The sequence below is a fragment of the Acyrthosiphon pisum genome, chromosome A3, assembly GCF_005508785.2.
Source record: "Acyrthosiphon pisum isolate AL4f chromosome A3, pea_aphid_22Mar2018_4r6ur, whole genome shotgun sequence".
NCBI lineage: Eukaryota > Metazoa > Arthropoda > Insecta > Hemiptera > Aphididae > Acyrthosiphon > Acyrthosiphon pisum.
This window is the reverse complement of record NC_042496.1, coordinates 19,147,638-19,174,364: the sequence shown is the minus strand read 5'-3', so window position 1 is coordinate 19,174,364 and position 26,727 is coordinate 19,147,638. Positions and strand designations below refer to the sequence as shown.

At 26.3% G+C, this 26,727-nt stretch overlaps 1 protein-coding gene across 1 annotated transcript in view; it reads left to right on the top strand.

Annotated features, from left to right (window-relative positions):
* The first annotated feature begins 829 nt into the window (after nt 1–829).
* The window catches only part of LOC107885663, a 33,742-nt gene continuing 7,844 nt past the window's right edge, over nt 830–26,727 (top strand). Inside the window, exons 1-3 of the mRNA XM_029491211.1 lie at nt 830–1,320; nt 9,364–9,433; nt 21,092–21,409. Coding sequence (XP_029347071.1) covers nt 21,119–21,409 — 291 coding nt within the window. The 5' untranslated portion in view covers nt 830–1,320; nt 9,364–9,433; nt 21,092–21,118. The remainder of the gene's footprint in view (nt 1,321–9,363; nt 9,434–21,091; nt 21,410–26,727) is intronic.

Below are 26,727 nucleotides of genomic sequence, written 5' to 3'. Positions count from 1 at the left end.
TAAAGTAAAAACAACAACTTTATCAACGTATAATTTTTTAGTGGATACAATTTTGATAACGGCTTTCTTAAAACTATTTCTTCTTCTATAGGCTGGTGCCGTCAGCAAAAATAGTGTTAAATCGCACATACGGATCTATAAACTGTAATAAAAATAGTATAACGAATCGAGAAATTTCCATTTGCTGAGCCTATAGGTTAGGTTAGTTATATAACATGATGATGGCCACGCGAAGAGAAGAAATACATTTCTTCTTTGTAAACATTATGTACCTATTTAATTTCTAATCACATCACCTATACTTATTAGATTTATCGTTAGTAGGTACGCCACTGGTACATCAGACAGTTTCACAGCGGTATATGGATGATAATAATTATAGGTGTGTAATATATAATAATAATAATTTGACCTCCTGTTCGCGACCCCGAGTGGTGTAAAACACGGTGGCAGAATAATAATAATCATAATATAGTTATATCGCATAAACAACACATAACACTGCGGGTGTATGGGTCGGTGGTCGCGCGTCGCGCACACTGTTGCGCGAACCACTTGTTTGCTGCCGCAGCCAGGGCTGAGCGGTGCGCGGACATAATAATTGCGCGCGCGTCGTGGCCGCCGCCGTCACACGTCCTTCCCCCCTCCCCTCCCCGCGCACCGACCGCTCGCCACCGCCGCCGATGGCCACGAACCCAGTGGCCACAGCGCCGCGTCACACGGTATACGGTGTTGAACTCTGCGTATACGCTCGCGCGCACCAGCACACGTAAAAAGGTATACGATGCCCACGAGCGCAGCCCGGAACCGTCGAAACCGCTGCGCCGCATAGGTTTATCTCGCCGCCGCCGCCGCGTTTACACGTATATCGCGTATATAGTAATACTATCATTCTGATAGTGCGTGCACGCTCCGCAACAGTATAACGGCAGTCGTCGGCGCCCGCGGCCCGTCACTCGCTCGCTACCGTCCGGCGCGCGAACACGCTTAGAACGCACGCGAGTGACCACCACCTCTCCGTCCCGGACCACCGGTCGCCACCCGCCGCACCGACCGAGGAGATCACTCGTCGTAAATTTTTTTTTTACGAAAATATAATTTTTTTTTAAATTTTTTTTTCCATTTTTTTTTCACCCGGCCCCGCCACGCCGTCGCCGCCGCGCGTTTCAAACCCCTACGACTCCGACACACTCGTCGTCACCGCCGCCACCACTTTATTCCGGCCGAAAACACCGCGAGATTGTTCCGTCGCCGTCGCGTATATTATTATTATGTCCAATCATTTTTAATCGTTTGCCTTTATAACTTTGTCCCGTTATGGTACGTATTATAATATATAGTCATTGTAGCTGTAGTACATTTTCTTTTTGGTTTTGTGTCTAATTAATAGTTCATATATCACTCGTAAATCGTATATAGTAAACATTCTCATGACTCCGTAGTGTTTATTTTGTAATAATTATACTGATAGAACAACATCGTGTACAGAACTGAGTACACATAATATGTATTACCATATTGTTATTAACATGAATACTACGTAGGTGCTGTCTAAAAGCTCTTTGATGTACAAGAAACGAGAAAACAAGTCTCTCCAAGCGTATAATAATATGGAACCATCTAACACAATATCAATTTTTTTCTTTACACGTAATATACTTTATCGGTATCACAGTAAAATGTATTAAGCACTGTAATCTATATAGCTTATACTTACTAAAAAAATTGAAGCTATAATGAATTATAATATATTGTATTTCATCATAGGTTTTCGCAAATGCGTTGAATTAAAAATGTATACGCACGACTTAACTTTTCTATTCTATATATTATATAATTTAATTAAGGTAATATTTTACAATAAATTGGTTTAGTTTTTATATCATATAACTATTCTAACTCGGTGGATCTAATTCAATTAACATAAGTGCAATTTCTGGTTCCCAATAAACACGAATTTTGTTCCTTATAGTTCACGAGTATTTCATTTAGGATTGTACATTTCACGAGGATAGGTATACTTCTTTCTTACAATACTTACAATATAGGTAACAATATACCTTAAGTAATGACTAGTTTTTCATTTCGATTATTTATGAAATGTATTGTATTTAAAACCTATCACTAATATTGTTTAATACACGATTTTAGTTTTTTCAATATTACTATGAGGCTATAAAATAAAGAACAATTCTGTTAATTTTTGTAGAAAACTTGGATATGAAATAGTTGTTAAAAATAAATGGTCATAACGAAATATAATTTGTTTTTAACGTTTAATTTAAAATATAATGTAAGCGAGGATTAAAGTTTATTATAAAAATGAAGTGTTTTATTTAATGGATAGTATTGTGGCACTACAAAGTTTTATTTTAATACACGGGTAATAATTTGTTAAACCATAACGATCCCCTGTATGGGTTTTATTGACATGCCATATACACTATCCGCATTCAATGTAATAATATGTAGTCACCAGAAATGCAGAAACATGTTGGTATCAGATAACAGTTGTAGCTTCTAAATGCGTAATTTTGTTTAGTTGAATTTTCAGTAACACTTCGATCAACTTAGAAAAAAAAGAAAATATTATTGTTATACACCCAATCATCTTTATCTCCCATATAATTATATTCACACGTTATTTTTAGCATACAAATTGTATGCAATTGGGGTTTTCTTAGAGATAATTTCAACAGTTACTTGTTCTGTAATGTAGAGTTACTGAAAGTTACTGTTACGTTAGTGTCTTAGTTTCAATATTTCGTCTGCATTAAATAAATATGTGTTTTACTGTGAGGAGTGTACCGCAGGCTTTCATGGAAGTGTATCTTCCTTGGCCACGACGTGTCCGTGTGTGATGCAAGTGGCACCTGGGTATTCCAAGGTATTATAGTTTATAACCACGTATTTTTTTTGGATATTATGACCAATTTGGGCTTTGAGCTTAGGTAGTATGGACTGATTGATCTCTTTGAATGTATTACTCTGTAAATTGAACTATTAGTTTTGTCATTCAATAATGTGATTGGATTTATTGTATTTCATTTTGTAAATCGTGTTTTTCTTTACGCTAACTGTAGCTTTTGGATTTTTGGTCAGCGTCTTGATTTTATTTTATAACTACATGTCTAGGAATCCTCGCAAAAGATATTTTATATTTGCGATCGTTTATTTTATTGGTTGTTTGAACGATAATTGGTTGTGGTGTTTTTTTAAATTGTGTACTTGTGTATGCTGATGAGAGTGGTTAGGGAACCGGATATTATTAAATATTTCTTATGATCGTTAAGCTGAGTGCTTTGGATGGCTTTGAGAATTTCTAATGTAAAAATACTATACTATTTGTTTGATATTTAATATTCCTATCATTTGATATCAAAACTATAGTGTAGAATCTTTGTCTGATTTTTGAAACTTCAGTATATATCTACTGTTCGTAAACCGCAAATGAGTGAGGCGTAGTTCACGAAAAATACTTTTTTTAAATAATTTTATCCGTTCTATAATAATATTATTATTCTTAAAAGATAATAATTATTCATTGTTAATGAGGAGGTGGATAATACAGTCTTAAAACAAAATTGAATATAAGTACAAATAGAAAGTAGAAACAATAAATACAAATAGCTATATACATAGTTTAACTATACAATTATACAATTATAAATGCCATATAGTTTTGTCAGTTTTGAACATAGAAATATAAGTTATTTCCCAGCAACAGTTATTAAATGGTTCAAAACTTATGTAATACGCTTATATATAATGTACGAGATGAAAATTATATTGTTTTTTGACGAATTATACATTTTTCACTTTTAAGGCTAATACGATTTTTTTGATTGGTATACGGTAGAATTAATAATTAACATTGAAGATATAATATAATATGACTAGTTGAATTAAATCTCGATATACATTACAATTTTTTTTAAATGTATGTTTTGTTTGTTGCTTCCATTTAGTAGCATTTGTGCAGTTAAATATAAAACATGTTTTAAATTAAAATGGTGTACTCTATTAAGTTATTATAAGCTCGTATTCAAGTTAATATTCATTTAACTTAAGTTATTACACTTTTATTGTTATAACTTTAAACAATAATGGAAGCATTATTGTATGATTAAATAATGAATAAAATTTTTTGTTTTAAAATAATTGAAACTAATTACTAAGTACAAATACACTATTATATACTTCATATTATATATACCGCATTTTATTATTTTAATATAATATCACATTGAACTGAAATAGTATGTTATGAATGAATATTTTAATTAAGTTATATCTGAAAATCTGAAAAAAAATTCCACATAGTTATTAGCAGATACCTTAGGATATAAAAACAACATAGGTAGGTACTCATTGTTCATGATCGAAGATGTACAAAAGCTATTAAACAAATTCGTATTATAACAGCGATGATATAAATTTACTATTTAATTATACGATAATACTGTGTTATATTGCTAAACTTGTCTTTATTTACGTTTAATTCATAACGTATTCAATAATGTAGTTCAGCTGTGTTGGTAATATTCAAATACCACTGCATTTAAAATAAAATATATTTCATTCAAGACTCTTAGAATAATATGAAGTTTGTTATCACTAATATTTCAAATAAACAAATAAACAACTAAGTAGATCGATTTATTGAAATAAATATAAACTTTGGTTCTGCTTATATAGTTCGTGGAAAAACTTTTATTTGAATCTGACATTCGTTATAACTTGATTTGAACCAAAGAGATTTTTTTGTATTATTTGATTTGCAAGAGTTAAGTGGATTGTGTGTATTATCACTGAAAATATTTACAGCTCTTTTTATTACGTAAAAATATTTTTATATTACATAGTATAGTATTGAGTGGAATATAAACTTATTTCAATAAAAAAAAGTACAAACCTAATTTATGAAAATATTAACTATAGTTAACGATTATAATGCTCATTATTAAATTAAAGAAATGTACCATACATTTTATATACAATTTAACTGTATTAATTACCTATTTAGATATTTAATGTAAGATTTAATAATATAAGTATTCAATATTTTGTTTATATACAACAACTGCTAATTGCAGTGTTTTTAAATACATTTAATATTATTAAAATTAATACGTTATTTTACATGCATTTAACTGTATTAATTATCTATTTAGTTATTTAATGTAAGATTTAATAATATAAGTATTCAATATTTTGTTTATATACAATAACTGCTAATTGCAGTGCTTTTAAATACATTTAATTTTATTAAAATTAATACGTTATTTTACATGATAAGTTGAATACTTAAATAATTTATGTTCTAGGTATAATGTACTATGTACATGGTACATATTTATATATTATTACCTACAATATAATGTGTTAATAAAAAGTGTATAATACTGCAGTATATAAACTTCTCCTTTTATTATTAAGATATCCTATACATTCAAGTGAATTGTTTTTAATATAATCCACTATTTTAACCCTGTATTTCAAACCCTGGATCAATTGCACTATCAATTTTATTTTTAGATAAAAAAAAAATCAAAATAATACGAAAATCAGATAATTTTATGTTATCACACTTTTATGCATTGCCTATAATAACACAAATTATATTTATAATGATTAGTTGAATTTATTAATACTTTTATTTTAAAAATTAATTTACCATACATTAATAATTAATTGTAAATCAAAATGTCCATACCTACATCATCGAATATTAAAAAAGAAGTCGCATGTTATAACTTATAAAATATTCTTGATTATTTTTCTATTTTGTTCAAATAAAAAGTTTTGTTTTTCTATTTTTATTACTTTGAATGAAATCTAGATTTTGTTTCTATTCAAAGATTTTCAGCATTGTTTCGTAAGTGGTTATCTTCCAGGGTATTCCCTCAGGCATACTTCTTATTCATTGAAATAAATAAAATGAAATACGATGTTAAAGATGTTGAGTAAAATACAAAACTTGGTGCTTAGATATGTGTCATATTATAGTTTTATTTAGTGACAATGATTTGTTGTAATATTATTTTATATAATTGGATTAAAATTCGATATTAGATTGTATTAAATATTAAAATATAGATATAAAAATTTGTTTTCACCTAGATTATTCAAAGAAACATAGTAATGATCGTTATTACTTATTATACACCAATTGGCAATTTGTGATCAATATATTTAAGTGATTTTTTCGTCGTATACATATATTGTTAACTTATGGAGGATGAATGCTGTCACTGCGAATATCTATAATTAGAATAATTATTATCCATATAATTTATATAATATAATATATATAAAACGAAATAGGTAGTGCAGGAATCGTGGATAGTTTTTAATTTTTATAATAAGAAAATATGAATATAAATAAGTTTCATATAAATATTATTTAAAGCTATGCTATACTTATTTTATACGCATGTTAAAAGTGTTTATTGTATTTTTGACTTAAAATGCGAATAATGATTATAACTTATAGATAAACATTTTAACAAAGCCGTTGGGGATCATGACAAATTCAATTAAATTAAAATTAAAATTAATTTTTAATGATGGAGATATCATATAGGTACTATGTTATAATTTTGTGTTATTGTGATGACATAAATATACATATTTTCATCGTTAAATATATTTGTTATCATGATATATTATCAGTTTTCAAAATATTTATGCTTAATATATAGATTAAAAATTAAACTGAAAATTAAAAAAAAAAATGCGTATTATTATACAAGAAATCATAGCCGATATTTAATAATAATGCTATTTATTTATATACTATGATTTACATATTATACTATAGATATTTTGCAATAAACTTGTTCGTATACCATTAAATATGTATGTGAATAAACGATTTCTTACTTAAATTCCTTTGTTATTAAAATATTGGTACCTAAGTATTAAAGTTAATTAGTTTAAATTTTGATTTATACAAATCAAATAACCTGTATTACTACTATACAAACATAATATTTTCAAGACTCGTAATATGATAACTATATATATATTTATTTATATGGCGAGTTGAATTAATATACTAGCTTATATTTCGAACCATTTGGCAACAGAATTCATTTTATAATAATATATAAGTCAGTACTTAATAGAAATTATTTATTATTCTGAGAGATAAAGATGTATCAATATAATCGTTCCATATAACCGCATATACGTATAAAATAGACTTTATAATATAATATATAGCTTTAGTATAGCTTTTAAACATTTGTGTGAAAAGTTACATGTCTGTATTTATATTTTATAATATTTATAATTATCATGTATTAAATACGATTGAGATATCAACAGTTAAAAGTTATATTTTTAAAATTAATGTTATAGGATATATATTATTATATTATATTTTTTCTGAATAACATACTTTAAGTTATTATGATTTTAAGAACTCAAATTATTATCATTTTTTTCATAAATTTATTACTATTTTTCAATTCAAGACTAGATATAATTTATTGGTAAACTTAATATTTTTGAATTGAAAATAAAAACCAAAAAGTTTTGAAATAAATACCACATAGTTTGTTGCAATACTCTGGTTATAAGCAGTTTTCATGATATTAAAATAATCGGTTCCCAAAAAATAAATGGTTAACATTTATACAATATATTTAACTGTTTTATTAATATGTATTATTTTTTAATTTAGTAGGTATGTATTTTATTTGTAATAAAATATACAATACTATTAAATAATTTAAAAAAAGAAAATATTCAGCTTTTTATAAAAAATATAATATAGTAAAATGCATTATAAGAAAATAAAGAACATCACATACTGAAATTCGAAAAAGAATGTTTCAATGTTAATTGATGATAATATATTTACCTCACTTAATCAAGAAGTTTTAAAAGTACCTAATTAAACATTTTTGGTAAATAAATATAAAAATAAAACTATAAACAAATTTCATAAAAAAAAAAATTTGGTAGAAATACCTATCAAGTGTTTTCTTAATAATTAAAACATTTCTTATACATAAGTAGTTAATTATTTTATAGTGCCTAGTGCCTACCTTATAAGCTAATGTATAAATAAAATAACTAGGTTATATAATTTAAAAAACAGGTATTTATACGGGTACGATTAAATAATAATCATAGGTTAAGAAAATTGAATACGCTGGAATAAAAGTTCTTATCATATTATCATATATTAAATTAAATTATTATAGCTTAGGGATTAAAAAAATAGTAAACTTTTACGGTAGGTAATATATGTATTTAAAAAGATAAGGGATAATAATAAATAACCCGAATTTCTAAGGAACTTTTTCAACTATAATTGTACAGACTTAGTTTTGTTCTCAACTAAATTATGCAGTAAAAATTAGTTATTTCAATAACCAACGTACCGATTGCCCTAATTTTCTAATTATTTATTTAGTTATTTTCCTAATTAAAACTAGATAGACATTTTGATAAGGTCTATAATATACAAATTACAAAACTTAATTTAGAAGTTATAGTATAACATATAAGTATGTTTATAATAAAATAAATAAAATATATATTAATAGATAAAGAATGTTCCAGAAACAAATTAAAGTTTGATATATATATATTATTTGAATGGTTTGCTAGACGTATCTATGAATGAGATAATTATTGTGTCCATGATCAGTTGGATGAGTAAGTACTTCGATGATTTCTAACGTTGTATGAAGGAACATGGAAGTTGATTAAGTTAAGGATATCAGGAGCATCTAGATCTGGAGCATCTAATGAAACACTAAAAAGGGAAGGAATAAATTTGGACGCGGTGTAATAGGCAATTTTTACCCCTAGATATTATTACCACCCTGACAAACAATTTAACCGGTGAGGGGGGTGGGTAAAAATAAACTAGTTTTTTTTAACGGGGGTAAAAACATTTGAGGGTATTAGAAACCTGCGACATCGGCATCGAGGAACCAAAAGGATAGAATAGGAATTTTGACGGTTTTACAATTAAGAGAATAATCATAAGGAGGATGCTCTATTTTAAGAATGTATGGTGAACATTTGTTGCGGTAATCTTAATTGGTCCTTCGCAAGATATAATTGCAAAACTACTCAACCGTTTTCAAAAATGGATCAAACTAAGCCTAAATAAAGGGTGCAAGGGTAGGTAACAGAGGAAAAAGTTTGGATATTTGACTTGATGAAACCCACTACATTAAGAGCTTTACAAAGTGTAGAGTGGATATTTTTATCGAAATATAGGAAAGAAGTGATGATGATTCCGAGATCATTTATGTAGGTTTTTTGAATCATAATGATATATCCAGGTCTATTATAATATTTATTATTAACATAATATTTTATTGTTATTTGTTTTAGGTGATAACGAGTAACAACACTTGTTAAATTTTAATCAATTCGAGTTAATTGAAAAACACCAATGTGCATGGTAAGTGATAAAATATAAATACAATATACAAATATCAAATAATATAAGATTCCTAATATTTAATAATATAACTATAAATATACAGGATTATTCAGCTATTTTTAAGAATATTAATTTTTTTTGCCATTTTTTTCACCGTCTGTTGATGAAATTAATAAAAAATTTTAAATTTCAAATGACAATTTTTTAATTTCATAATCTGAAGTAGTTGCATTTTTTAAGTATTTTTTTTTTTTTATTAATTAACCTGCGGCAACTTAGGCCATTGGGTGGTTTTTAACTGTGTGGGAGGGTTCTGTAGGTTTAAAGTTTAAACATGTATTTCACAGTATGGCAGAATTTTTTAGTGAGCACCCGTAGGCATCTGCCATTCCCGGGTGGGGAACACCGTGACTTGCCCGAAGAAAAATGCCGCACGCGACCGAGGTTTTGAACCGGCGTCGGTGCGCGTCGCAACCGACCCCTTAGTTCGCTCGGCCACTCCGTCCCCCTTTTGAAGTATTGTATTGGTGTATGAGTATTAAACTTTGAATGAACAGTTTTTTTTTATATTTATAGCATTTACATTTCCTATACAATAATAGAAGTTTCAAGTGTTGATATTCGTGGTGCACTATACTGCAGTACCTACTTTACTACTCTTTACGTCAAAATGTTAAGTACTTAGGTATCTACTATCTACTCAAAAAGTTATATAAGACAAATTATTCTTTCAACATTCAATATTTATAAAATATTGATTTTTAAACGCGCATTCTGTATTAAACTATTATTTAAATATATTTATATGTGATTACATATAAAGGTTACAATTTAAAACTATATAAAGTTGATCGAAATACATTATAACGGTGAGAAAGTAAAAGTTACCTATATAATCTTAGAATTACACACATCTTATATTTTTCAAATTTACTATAGAAGTGTTGATTCTTTTACACATTTTTTGAATTTTTTTTCAAAACTACTACTTTATACATTATAGGTCGAACAGCTTAAACCTGTAATATTATTGATCTTAAAATATTTGATCTTATAAATTACCTATAGTTATTTATACATTTTCACATTTGGAATAAGAGAATTCTAATCTAAGCTGATGCTTAAGATTGACACGTTTTTGCTCTGTCATATGAATACCTACATATATTACGACAAAAGATTAACGAACTACATTTGTCATACAGCATAAACCTATTCATTACAATGCCAACATTTATATGTATATTAATCACAATTTATTCCGTATTAATAAAAGTTTAGTTATTTATTGTTATTATTATTTTTTACTTAAAATAATATACCTATTTGGTTATAAATATTTTATTTTTATAATGTGTAAGAGTATAAATAAAAATATTATGGGTAAAATACAGTCAAAGTTCAGACTAAGTGCAAAAAAAAAATATTTAATTCAATATTGTTTTAAAACTGTGCTTTTAAACCATATTTTTAAGATGTATTATGTCGGTATACTTTTTTTCTTCAGTAAGCAATCTTCTAAAACTTGATTCGAAGCTCATATGGATTCATTCATTTTAATATTAAACTTAAAACATATATTATTTATATTTAAAAAAGTGTTAAATTGTTATGTTACGCGTAGAAGATCCAAAGGTACATTTTATAGTTATGTTTTATTAAGTACATTCAACATTTACGTGACTTTATATTTTATAGGACGAATGACGAAAAGTACAATGATATAAATGAATACCTTTAGCTTTTATATTTTTCATAAATTCAATGAAAATTTATTTGGAACAAAATGGATTAGGCATTATTTATAATTATTTTTTATATATTGACCTAAAAAAACGTCAAAAACAATGGTTGTTAGTTTTTGATTTTAAATCATATTACCTAATTATATAATATAAATGTTAGCTACAGCCTACCAATAGGTATATAAAGTTAACAATCGTAATAATATAATAAACATAAAACATAGTGAAGTTCATTAAATATATACAATACATACAGTACTATTTTCGTACAGTTATGTTTGCTAAATGTTATTATATAAGTCAGTTTTTCTCATGAAGGTTATCATATTTGTGATGATTTGGTCTTAATGCTTCGCCCATATTGAGTGGGATGATATATTTTTTGAGGTCATTGATGTATTGCACTCTGTTATTGTGTGTTTAACTGATTATATATAATCCCACAGGATGTGCACTGGGGAAGTTCCTCTTTGCCTATGAGTAACTTGTGTGTTAAACTTGTATGGTCTATCCGGAGACGATTTATTAAAAATGTTTTCCTTCTGTTGAGATTCTTATTTTGCAAATTATGAATTTAATGATTATTTTTAGGTTCACAATGTTATTATAATGAAATAAAATAAAATTATGAATATTCTACGAGTAAAATATATAATAATATAAAAAGTATAATGGCTGGTATATTATATGTATAGTTTAATATATTAGTATAAAGTATATAAATTAAACATAAAATAAATTAATTTTACGTGAGCTTGACTTTTTTGGTTAAAAAGATCTTTTATGCTTTAGATACAATAATAATATAACAACATTTTCTCTGTTCAGGAGAAGATCGAGATCTACTTTATCTGCTACACTATCAGCTAACATTTAAATTAAAAATTAAAATTCTAATACAGTAGTTGGTACCTACCTAGTTCTTATATTTTAGGTAACTATATCGTATTCAGTGTTATGTCGTACGTTTTTTTTTTTTGTTAGACATTTAAAAGAAATTTAACTATAAATATAGACGGATGGATTACCCTATGTCCTTTTGGCCTCCACTCAACTGCCAATGCACATAATCGATTGACCGTCGTACGCCACCTACAAGTTTTATTATCTTCCGTGTTCCGGCAATCGATATGCATGCCTGCTTGTGACTTTTAGCAACCATCGCATAGCAGATTTCACCTGTATACGGTGCGCAACAGTTTCTCGACTTTCATCCTCGTTACATTCTAATGCAAATGCAACATTGGACGACATAATCGTTGGTATTCAGTCGTTTCATAAACATTCAATTTGAATAGTGTGTGCTCCTAAATAGTATAAATTATATGTGGAGATAACACTGACGATAGTAATAATACAGTAAAATTACATATACTAACCTTACACACATCTAAAGTTAACGTTTATGTTTTATGTACTTGAGTATGAATAGCAATTAAAATTATTTAACGAGATTGATAATTAAATCTGAATGTTTTCTTTAGCGCTTTTGTGTTATATTATCTCGAAGTATGAATAAAGTATGATACATTTTATAAATATAATATACATTTTTTTTAATATCACTATTATTTTAATAACTAGTTATAGTAATATTTAAATTATTTATTTCTTAGTAGACCGAGACTTCAAATCGATTGTGTTTAACAGTAGTACACGATAATATACTGTAGTAGATATACATAATTAACACAATAAGCTTGTTAGGTAAGTAATAATCTACAATAATTAAAAATAGCAATTAAGTAAGAGATAACCGTTATTGAAATAATTGAATTATTTGAAATTTACAAATAAAAGCCCCATTTTTAAGATTGGAAAAATTTGAAATCAGGGTCAATATTAAAAAGACGCATATTTATTTAACATTTATTTTTATATTTTTTATGTTGTAAATCACTGCATGAAAGTAATCCGTTTTAACATTATTAGCTTCTATTATTTATATTGTTACATATATTTATACTAATTTTCACTGTATTAAACAATTGTTATAATGGAAACATAACAAAGTACTAACCTTTTAAATCATTAAACTATCAATCACTGCCTAATGGAGTAATGCTTGATTGTTAGATTCAATACGCGTTCCATTCTTATTCTAACAATTTATTGTCTTGGTAAATAATAGATAAATTATGGTAAGTATTTTTAATACTGAATATTTAGTATGTGTGAGTTAGGAAACACAGATGATTACTAGAATTGGTAATGATAATTTTAAAAATATTTACAGCAGTAAGTAAAGTGAGTAGGTACGTTTATACTAATTATTTACTTACTAGGTATATAGTTTTTTTTTTTTTTTTAATATTATGTTAAAATTGGTTCACTAATAAGTTTTAATTTTAATATAATTACAGTACCACTGTTAAATTGTACTTGCTGTAAAATGTTCTAACTAATAAAAAGAAAAAACAAATTAAAGACCTTTTGAAAATATGTGAAATAATTCCGTGCTTCTTTATTCCAACAAAGACGTGCAGACAATAGTTGATTATCAACACAGATAACTATTTTAATTGGATTTCTAAAGAAATTCCAACCACAATATTAATGGCGATCCGTTTAAGATCAGAATAATCGTATATGATGAAATATTACTTACATAATACATTACAACTTTATTGAAGACATTAATCAATAAAAGTAATTTTGTGGACTTTGATAAAAGAATAAAAAGTAGATAAAAAATTTAATTTTAAAATATGGAAGATTGTTTGTGATAGTAATATATCCCTTTATATTCCGATAAAAAAAAAAATAATAATTATGAGGATATTTTATTTAATTTAGTAATGTAATTTTCCCATCCCTATCGCCAAAATGATTAAATAATATTATTCTATTCATATTTTAGACACCACAATTAATATTGAAACAGCTGGCCTTTCGTTATATTCTATTTTTGTGGACACTACCATGGTGTCTAAAGTAATATATTATAGGGACCATATTATTATTATTTTAATGCATTTCTTGAAAATACTACAACGTTAGAACCGTGACATACCTACGCATATTATATTAATAGTATAGCCTTATTGGATATAATATGGCGTTATGAATTTCTGATACAGTTTGGATGAAACTTGGTACAGGTGTACTTCGCTATTTTTGGGAAAATCATACCTACGTGAATTATCTGCCTATGGTACGGAGCTCAGGTGCATTGTTTGTGTCAATTTGCTCATAAAAAAAAATTTTAATTAAAATATTCAAATTTTGGGAGTTACCCATGTTATTTGTCCCCACTGGGGTTCAACTCAGTTTGAGTTTATCTTGCAGCGTGGACAAACAGCGTAGTCTTAATAAAATGGTAAATAATAAAGTCTCTATAGTTTAAAATCTATATAAATCTATAATGTGTATAATGTACATAATATAAACTGAAGCAGGAAACAAAATTGGACGTAAATTAATTAAAAATTGTTTTCTTTATTAATTATTTACGTATTTTATGCATTATATGTATACTATAATATTATATAATACGCAAGTATATCAGTAAATATTTATTTTTTTTAAATAATTACATCTAACATCTAGTTTAATACGGAAAAAATCTTTAAAACGAATATAAGAATATTAGCCAATAGGTACAAGTATTTCTGAGTCAATAGTAGACACTAGACAGTCAATCATCCTTACTCAGCAGGTATTAATTATGCCTTATATTTTATAATGATAATTTTCAATTTTATTTTCTTATAGATATATTTTAGGATTTTTACTGCTTTTAAGGTGAGTAGAAATTATTTACCGTTGACGCCGACTGAAACTGACGTTTCCAGGGCAATCGTTCGTCCATCAAAAGTCAGTTAAAATTATTCTTGCAGTTGTTATAAAAATAAAACGTAGTTCCAATTATTAAATAGGTAACCCATATTTCGTAACTTATCTTAGATTTAAAACCGATTTAGTTAAATCATAAAACAATATTGTTATAATAACTGAAAAGTAAAAAGTTGCTGTTTATGTGTTACTTGTAAAAAAATTGTATATTAACTTTGTTAGTATATGTATACATATAATATAATATTGTAGGTACAAGTGATTTTCTCAAAACACAAAAGATACCATATAATAATATATCTAAATACTTACAAAAAAAAATTTGAATGTAAATAAATTATTAGTTATTATAGAATAAATATTTTAAGTATATTATGCATAGAAATAGTGCAATTTAAATTAGATCCATTAGTAAGGTCCATTATATTAAATAATTAGTAGGTACTTATAATAATATTATACTATACCTGCATACATTTTTAATTATTTATTAATTCTCATACATATATGACGATACAGTAGATCCTCAATTATCCGTGACTCGATTATCCGTGTTTGCGATTAACCGTGCTCACTCTTCCGAAAATTTAAAAATAAGTATTTTTTTACTACATAATACTCAACGACAATCATATTAATGACATTTTTTACGATAATAATATGAAGATAAGCAATATTGTACATCGATTATTATTATATTAGAAGTGAAGTAAGGAAAATTATTTCAAACCAAAAAAAACAAAGACTGATAACTTCATATTTTAAGCGCTAATAACTTGTTGTATAGGTACTGCAATATTATGGATGTATGTATGTATAACATTATTGTATGTATACGTCTTCTTATGTATATTTCTAATTATAATTGAATCAACATTTTTAAAATTTCATTATTATAAAATTGTACCTTTTTTTTTTTTTTTTTTCCCTCCAAAAAAAAAACCAGGTACGGGTGGGAACTGTTTAGCACAATGCTGCCACCCGAACCCGTTATAAAATTGTACCTATGTATTTCTAATTAAAATTAAATAAAAAATTGCATTATTATAAAAAGTCTCGATTAACCGTGATTTTCATTTATCCGTGTGACCCCTCCCCATCATTACCCCGGATAATCGAGGTTCCACTGTATATCATTTCGAGTAAATGTTAAATTACAAAATATTTTACATTTTATTATTTTTTAGGCAGAGGTAATACGGTATTACGTATACCTTGTGTGTATGTCAATATAATACAAGTAGGGCTTAAGTAAAGTGTCAGTAGCATGAGTTCAAATGCTGTTGTTGTTTCGAATGTTTTGATGAATGAAATGGAGTACTTTCCGTATTTCCTTCTTATACACAACTTCCAAATAGTTGCGTGTTGCACCATTTCTTACTCTTTCAGATAGGTAGGTTATTGGTAGGTACCTACTCAAAAAAACGGTTAATCACAAAAAATGTTATTATTATTTTATTATAATTGTTCAACATAACATTATATTGATATTATAATATATTTTGTCTAATATTTATAGCTTATAAATTAATGAAAATTATATACTTCAATTAATTGTACCGCCTTATTTATATTATTATTATAGTACCTAAATTTAACTTGATATAAAATGTATTTGTTAGTTATAATATATTTATAATATTAATTTTATTTTAGATAAACAATTTTTTATGTGATTTTTTCGGATTATATAGTGCAATTTAATTTATTTAAAAACCTATAATACTAAAAAATATTTTATATAATATATTATGATTGTATTGCAGTATCTATTTTCGTGTTTTGATGCAGGATATTATTTTGAAAGATTGATTCAAATTAAAAACTGATTATTCAACTGATATAATCTTCTTACCTAATTAATTATAGTAGTGTAATAATGAGCACTCTGAAATTATTTGCAACATTACTTTGCTTTTTACATAATAATAGATAAAAATAAAAATAGTAAGATGTATATTTTAATATCGAATGACTAACACGAATGACAACACTTGTTGTGTGTTCGTGTTTTCGTGGTCGCATCATTATGGCATAAATAATAATATTACGCTGCACAGTACACTGCACAACACTGCACAACACAACACAATATGCACGCACGTTTGCAAGTTTATAAAACAGTTGGTTTATTGCAATCATTTGTTGACGACTTTATTAATTGTATTTCTTATTAGTTACGTACTTAAAATAAAAAAGGGGGCTGGATTATGAAAAAATATGATGTGAAATATATACATAGTTAATATTATATATAGCTACTATAAATGTAATAGGACATACAGAATCCATATAATAACTACATTAAACATATTATACGGTTTTGAGGTTCATATAGCACCGCAGTAACTTACCCAATTGGGTAATTATTACGAAGATGTATTTATTTGAATACCTATAGAAGTTATTGGAGGAGTTTGTTTGAACTTCTATATTTTATTTAGAAGTTTTGAGAAAAACTCTAGATAACCAACTGTTTTGGTATGCATTTAGATTCTAGTAAAATTAAGTCCTTAATATGTACGTAGGTATTTGATTATGATTGGAGGTGATAACTTAATGTTAGATTGTTTGGTTTCATGAGTAGAGGTGGAAGAATTTTCATTGGTTTATTCGTGAAAATCTTTGTGAATTTGTGTCCATCGGTGAGTTATCTGTTGGTTCCGGTGGCATAATGTGTATGATTTTATAATAATGTTACGTAGTCTGTTACTTAATTTTGCAATTTTATGAGTGTGTTATAAATCATAAAATTAATATTATTAATAAGGTATAAATGTCATAGTCACCAGGTGGTTGTAAAAAAGTAATTAGGTAATCAATAGGTAGAGACGTAGAGTGACACGATATAAGATACAGAGCACGGGCTGCAGTGCAGAAAAGTAATACTATTTTAGGTATACTTTATGAAAATAAAATTGTTTATTTTATCGTCACGAAATCCAGAGAAACTAGGGAGGATAATGTCATATGTGAGTCGGTGCACTATCGCATGATAACTGTTTGTGTAAATACTAACACTAGAACCATACCATCTGCATTTGCATGTTTGCATTATGTATAACAATATTACCATGTAAGTCTTACTGTAGCAATACCATAGGAAAAAGAATATTAAGCTATAAGTACTAATCTCATAATTTCTAATTTGAATTATTTATCATACAGGCGTGTTATTAATATGGACCTCTCTTTTTCCCACCAACCCAACAAAAATCACTCAATAAAAATATACAAGCCAAGTGCCAACCGCTAACAGGGAAATATATTATGTTATCGTATTATTTATGGGACGTATATCAAAACATTTGAGAGTATTACCTACACGATTTATTCACGCGTGTTTTAGATGATTTTTTTCTATAATAATATAATATTTTATATTATATATATACAAAAATAACTAGAAACAGTATTTTTCTAAAAATGTCTTACCAATGACTACACAAGCTGGTTTATCGTATACATGTAGAGATCAGTCAGTGTGACGACTTGATTTCGCTGTACAAATGGACCAATCACTTCCAGCATTTGCATCATCTGTCCATGATACGATCGACTGTCATTTAACAAGGACATGAAAGGATTCAGCCGGAGCTACATGCATTTAAGGGTCCATCAAATATGTAATCCAATAATGTCCTCTGGATGAAAAATAAGGTAGTTGGATAATCGAGGTGGCCGGAAAGAGAATTTCTAAATGTTCGATGTTAAGGTTACAATATATAGTACTTACGTGCCATATACAGCTGAGAGCAATAACGACGAGCCGCTGATACGAATTATTTTTATTTCCAGACGTCTTGGTCATACCTCATTATATTGTACTCAAACACAGTTTATCGCCATAATAATATTATATCCTCGTAAATCGCCCATCGCAAAGTCATCGCGCGTACCTATATACAATATTTGCGCGTGTTCACTTCTGCATGCGTGTAACCGTGTCACACGAGTAACTTTAACGATATATACCACTATACGTCATAATATTATCATTATTATTTATTATATTATACAGTAGCATTGCGTTTTGTATTTCTTTGACTTTACGACCAGCCACGTCGTTTTCTTTTATCACAATAATTTGTTTTTTTTCTTATTTATTTATAACAGCTTATAACTCATAGAAAACAATTAATATTCTTACTGTAATAATAATGGTTATTTTAGTAATTTATTTTGTTCAAAAAGAATCCACGAGATTCATCTGTAAGTTCAACAAAGTAGGGTTAAAAACTATTTCTTATAATTTCTATAACACTCATTTGTTATATGGTTTTATATACATCGTATTTTTGGATTAATAAGTGTCAGAAATGTAAACAAGAAAAATAATTATATCAAATATCAAGGCTAAAGTTAAACTCAACTAAAAAAAAAACCACTGTGCATCGTATCATTGTTTCCACGATGTTACAATAAAACCAAACGTTTTATTAATAAATAAAAACTGTGTGATTAATGGAAAATATTTTGTATTTTCCTGATACAATCATATTTTTGCTAAACAATACGCATTTTTATAATTGTTTTATCATACTTAAAATATTTTAATGATTTTTTTTTTTTAATCAACTAATTATTATTTTATAAATTAAACATAAAATATTTATGAGAACAAAATGAACTTAAAAAGGATGTATTTGCTTAAAAATTATTATCATAAAAACTTGTTAAAAGTTCAAGAACTTTAGAGGATTAAAGAGACGGTCCAAACACTATAAAATTTTCAATCTTGTCTGGTCATTAATATTTTATTAGTCTACATTTTCAGTTTCACTGTTCAACATGGAACAGTTTATTTCGTAACAACATGAAGTTTGGGTAAAATAAATTCAGAAGAGTTATACATAGATCTCTAAAAGTGCTTAAATAATTTGTGACTGATTAAACATTTTGAGTGTTACGTATGTTGATTATATTGAATAAAAAATGTCGATCTTAAAAATATTAATCTATTTATAAAATGTTTAAGTATAAAATGACGTGTAATTTAAAATTTAAAATTTGTTTTTAAAACTATTTTATTTCGATTTTTCATACACATATCATAAAAGCTAAAAATATTATTCTCTTATGATGATTGTTAAATAATTATTGGTTCGTTGTCTTTTTCCGTACATTTTTTTGAGAATCAACTAATTGAAAACTTGATACATTTTACCTTGAATCAGAAATTCAAACAGTCATTGCCTGAACTATTAAAATGTATGACAGAAAAAACTGATAAAATTGTATATTTTATATAACAGCTATAAAGGCTGTTTTTTAATCATTTAATATTTTCCAATATTTACCAATTATTTATGTAAGGACTGTAAGCTAAGCTTAAAATTATGTGTGTTTTATTTTTAGTTTTTACATTTAGTAAGTTAGGTACAATGTTTAATTAAAGAAAGATTTTACTATATAAAATATAGATCATTTAATGAAAGTATATTTTTTTTGGGGATATAAAAGTACGTTATAGAACTGATGTTCCGTAGAACTGAAGATCCTACATTTACAATATTATTCATCATAATATACACGTGTCCATGTCGACTCCAGAGAGAATATTTGCATGTAATAAAGGGATATATTTACTGAAGTGATTTATTTTTTCTAATTAAACAAGGCATTCTTCTCTTGGTTCAAATAAGTTCTTGATGTCATGACTCAAAAATCAAGAAAAATGTATATACTTAATTTTATAAATTACAAATACATTTTTTTAAATAAGGGGCATAGTAAAAATAATATTTATTGAGATTTAGTGAATATTCTATTTTTTATTGGTTGATGGTGGGGAGTCTACGACCCTAAAATAAGCTTTCCAATCAATTTTTTTAACCCTCTGTATTAAAAAGCCCCGAGATTATCATTGAACATGAGTTCTTGTATATTTTAAATTAATATTAAAAAATATAACATTTTTAGGCAGGTACTTTAAATCAAAATCTATATTTTGGTTTTTACTAATACAGATATAATTATATAAATATAATATAGGTCGTATTCTATTCTATCCTTTTTATTTAATAATTGTTAGTCGATTACGAACATTAAAAACACAATACAGTTATTTGTTATATTTGCGTACCCATTTGGTAAATCGACGCCATGGAGTTATTTTCTATTTTTCTGTCCACAGGCTGAGTAATGCGATCATCGATCAATCATGGCACTCTTGTACAGGTTGGTTAAGTTGCCAGACCGTTTTCAGACCCATGTGTTTACATTCGTGGTGACGAAATCAGTAACTCGTGATCCAGACCGGGACGTTACGTCTAAGGAATTTGCTTGTGGCCATCAAAAATGGTCAATCACATTCTCACGAACTGACAAGATGTTAGGAGCGTACCTAGTGTGGAAGAGTGCTTCCGAATCGGTGCGCGTTTATGTAGATTTTACGTTCACTATACTCAACCGTGAACATTTCAGCGTGAACGAATCATTTGCTGGTAAACAAGTGAGTAGATAATATACATTTCATATATAATTACTTATTATTGAAAATTTTTTAATATCTACCTATGCCATTCTCTTAAATTGTTTTTATTTGTTTGTTTCTTATTATAAAATCACTACAAGCCTTTGATTTTACATTTTAATTTTTGTATTAACCATCCTCTATAATATATTATAATATGTTACCATGTCTATGTATTTGTGTAAATATAATGATGTCGGTGTATAAATTACAATGATTTAACTATATTAAACAGTTACGAAATTACGTAGTGCAGAAAGATTAACGTACATATTTAATAACTAGAAGACCCGTTTAGTATTTTATTTTTACTGTAATATTTTTTATTTTTTTCAAAATCAATAACTCATTTTAAGCTTCTTAATAAGCAAAATTCGAAAACTATACAGGTTCCAACATACTTTATACACGGATCATACTTTTGTGAATTTCTGAAAAAATATTTTTAAACATCATATTAGGTAGATATAAAAATGTTATTTTAGTATACTTTTGTGTACTTTATGATAATGTCATTCAATATACATTATATGCAATGTGTGAACTAGGTGTAGGTTTATTTTTGCCATAAAAACATATCTTAAGTTTTTATTTATCAAATATTTAAGCCATATTGTAATATATATTTATTATGTATTATATATTTCTCAATATATACAATATACTGTAGATTTTATTGATTGTTGGTTGAATATATTTTATACCTATATGGCTCCATGAAAAAAAAAAAAAAACAGAAATATAATCAATTTTAAAAATATAATATAATATATTTCATTAAGGAATTCATTGATATTTAATGTTTTGTGTTATGAAATGTATTATTATTGTATAAATATTATTTCTATACCAAAATTAATTTATTTTAGAATATTTTATCAAGGATTGAAAATTCAAAAATTAATGACAGGATAAAATAATGTTTGGAACAACGAATAGTAGTTGCCAATCAGTATTTGTCTACATTTCAGCTTTGCTTAGACGTTTCACAATAAGTGTTTTTCATATTAATATCAATAAAAGTTTGTAATATATCATTAATTTAAAGCTATAAAGCTATACTGAACAAATCAAGCTATTTACATTTTAAAGTTATGTAAACATTTTTCTTTTTTAAAAACTTAAGTACTTAACTACCTACCGGCTACCACCCATAATTTACAGTTTACAAAAGGTTTACGTAATAGAACTTTTAAACGATAAAAAAACAATATTAATAAAAATAATAATAATAAAATATACAGATGTATATTATGTATATTATGTACCTACATCTAACAAAATATTGTAAAGAACCATGGATGCAAATTATACGAAGAAGTTAAAAGAAAAGCGAATAACAGGAAAGAATGGAAAATTGCTGTTAACAGATCTTAAGAATTAAGATTGAAAACAATAGTTGTTATTGTTTAAATACGAACTATAATACTTACACAATAATACACATACATAGTAGGTACATACATATTTAATATTTGTATTACATAATATGTTTACATATTATATTATATAAAAGACAATTATTACTATAATGTAGCTTAGGTATATACAACTTCATGATTATTCATTTTTCTAAATAAACAGTTCAATCAAAATACTTCTTATGCTTACAAATCATTCTTACCTACCTATACGAAATAACAAAAATATATACTCAACCGTTGAAATCCTCTTATTTCTAATCTTGCTTTAATACATAATCAGACAATCCTTCACATAAAAATAGGATATAATCTTAAAAAAAAAATGGCTATGTTATGTCACGATCACTTTACTACCATGTAATTAATATTAAAAACAAATTTCCATAAATACCCGAAGTTTGAATCTTTGAATAGTGTCACTGGACGGCGGACACATACAATTCTCTTGTCGGGTCTTCTTATTTTACACTACATTTGTTTATAGTATAAGAATATGAATATAGATTGTAAATGTTGATAACATAATAAAAATAAATTATATTATTACTTTCCAGCTTACATTTTTGCAGGTTAAATTTATTGATAAATTCAAAATAAATTGTTATTTACCAAAAATTGTCATATGTTTCTGTGCTATGCAAAAAATCATTTAAAAATACAAATAGTTAAGACTATGTATGTTCATGAATTTTTTGGATAGTATAAAAATAACAAAAATGTATATTTTGTAAATTTGGTTTATTTTTAATACCATTGTATTTTTCTAGTTCTATAAAAATACTATTAAACAAAATATATTTCCATAAGTGTATATAGGTACTTTGTATACATAGTTTGTGATCAAACAAATTTTGTTTTACTTTCATCACTGTTGTCATTTTTTTTTTTTTGGATAAAAATATAGTGTAAGATCGATAAGTTTTATTGTTTGTATACACAGTCATATTTCGTAAAAATGCATTTTTAGCATATTCATTAAAGGACTGTATATATTATGCTTACTGTGATAAATGAACTTGATTTTACACATTTTCCGTTTGAGTACATTTTTTTTTTATAATGAATCATTAATTTTTTAGACAACTTCCAAAGTACATTATGCATATAAATTATTTGGAAGGAATATTTGAACCTATTTATGCAGGTGGTATGCTTAGATTATATTAGATATAGAAATGATGACATCACAATAATATGAATGTAATAACACATTTTGTAAAGAAAGAAGTACGGGTGCATACCTGTTTGAATAATTCCGGTAGAAGGACATTCGATAAATTATTCACACGAACGTAGTCTTGATTTTCACCCACGCGTTACTGTGTAAGCCTATACTACTTTCCTGTTCACTGTGACCCCTTTTTGCTTATATTCCATATAACCCCTCCAACGAACGAATTTTCCCATCGTTTCATGTCTGCGGTTTACATCGTAGTGATCCCCACGGGAGATTCCAAGCACGATAAATTTATCACACTGTCAGGGAAATTTGGCCATTAACAGAGGTATAAGGATCGTCCATCATAAAAATAATGGTTGGGTCCCAATCATCAAAATATATTAATATCTATCCAATTAGATAATACAATATCGAATGAGTTTGTCATTGATAATTTCAACAATTTTGTTTCATGATTAATTCAGTTTATATTTTATATTTCACACTGTAAGTAGTATTTTACCAACCATTTAAACTGAGTAGGTACAAGCATTTTTTTTTTTAATACAAACATTTTTGTATTTATTTGTCTGTGTAATTTTGTACTATATACACTGATGAAAAGAATTGATATGTTATACAATATTAATAATGTTCTCTACATTTTAATATAATTAAGGTTACGTTTATAAAGTTTTACTAACCGCGTATAAAATAGTTTATTATTTCTATATATTTCTTCTATATACCTTTACAATAATACAGTCTATACGTGCAATAATATCACTATATTTAAAATAGAGTAATTATAAATAAAACAGGACATCTGAATTTCAAAAGTTAGTTAAATACATTTAAAACTATGTTAATTTTGTTTACCAACAAAACATTATATTTACCTACCTTTTTTGCAGGTATATTATATAAATTATTAAGACCAAAAATATTTATAATCTGATGTTTTATGATATTATATTATTATAGTGCGGAATGATGTAAACTTTGGAATTTAAATATACATTAAGAGTACGTTATAATTTATAACATATATTTTATTCTGACTGTATTAAGTGAACGGTATTTTTGGTACATATTTTTAGTACTAAATTTGGATTTTATCGCCTGTTAAAATAAAGCCTAGCAATTTATTCTTGGTAAACCATTTAGAAAAATATTTGTTTTCAACAATAAAAGATATTAAAGATTTAAAACTAAACGACTTACACATACACTTAGACACTTTTATTGGTTTTATTTATTCTAAATTTACGGAGAATAACACTTGTAAGAAATATTTGATCACGAAATTTACCCAACTAAAAGATTAAAGTGAAAATGAAAGTACAATAACGATTTATGATGATTATATCAAATTTATTGCAATTAATATAAATATACAGCCGTATATTATTATGTATACATAAATGTTATATAAAAAGTAAATTTATGTTTGTATTGTAAAATATTAAAATTATTATCGTAACATTATTAAATAACCATTATTTAATTAAGTTAATTGTGGTCCTTTATTAGAATTTATACTTAATAGTATTTATAAAAGAATAAAAGATTCCAACTGAGTAATCAAAAAAAAGCTTATATTATCTTTTAGCTTTTTCAAATTGACTGTATTCTGGATTCGAGTACTACAGCTACTTAAATATACTGCAGTTCGTTTTCATTATACCAATGTTGTTTTATGTCCATTAGCTAATTCAGTTTATTAATTGCTATTGACTTATTTATAATACTTTGCTTATTATCTTAGTCGTAGTATAATTATACTATACAATATTATAAATATTTTCATTTATATAATATCATGTCACCTACTATACATTATAATACGTACTTGTTGGCTATTATGGCTAATTATAATTTAAAATATTACATTTTAGTCCTTTAATAATTTAGAAGTGTTTTTCTGTAAAATAATTCGTACCTAGTTGTTATTACACTTTCATGTTTTCAAAACAAATCCCAGAATATATTTATTTTGAATGAGTTATATAAATAATACACACTATAAAAGAAGTAATAAAACGTTAAACTTGTATTTTAAAAGTAAATATATTATCGTCACGCATCACAGTACTTTTTTTATAGTTTCTAGAAACATGAAAATAATACTTTTTGTGACAAAAATATAAACATATTTCAAACATGGTTACAAACATTATCTAAAAAAAAGACAATCAAATAATTAAATTTACTTTAAATTAACTATAAATCGTAATACATAATATGTCTTTAGATTTTATGAATAATACATATTAATAAAAAAAAATATAAAAAAAATCAACATAAATAATTAGAATAATCAGATATAAATGAATACGTAGGTATATATATAATAATAGGTTTATTATTTTTTGAAATGAGAACTAGGTATTAAATTTAACTGTAAATAGTTGAACAGATAATTTTATTGAAGATATATTTAAGCATCTAAATCAAAATTCAAATGAAGAATTTCTTAAATAGTTTGTAAGACGCCTTCAAAGATAATAATCATTGATAGTGAATTTGTATCATATATAAAATACAGTGTGTCCCGTTTTAAATGTACCACTAAATATCTCAGCCCGATAATCTTAGATTGAAATACGGTTTGCTGCAATAGCTAAGGGGTACTGAAGTACACATTTAAGGACAAATTTCAAATTTTTAACTCTTGTAGTATGCGCATGCAGCAATACAAATTTTTTTTTTAA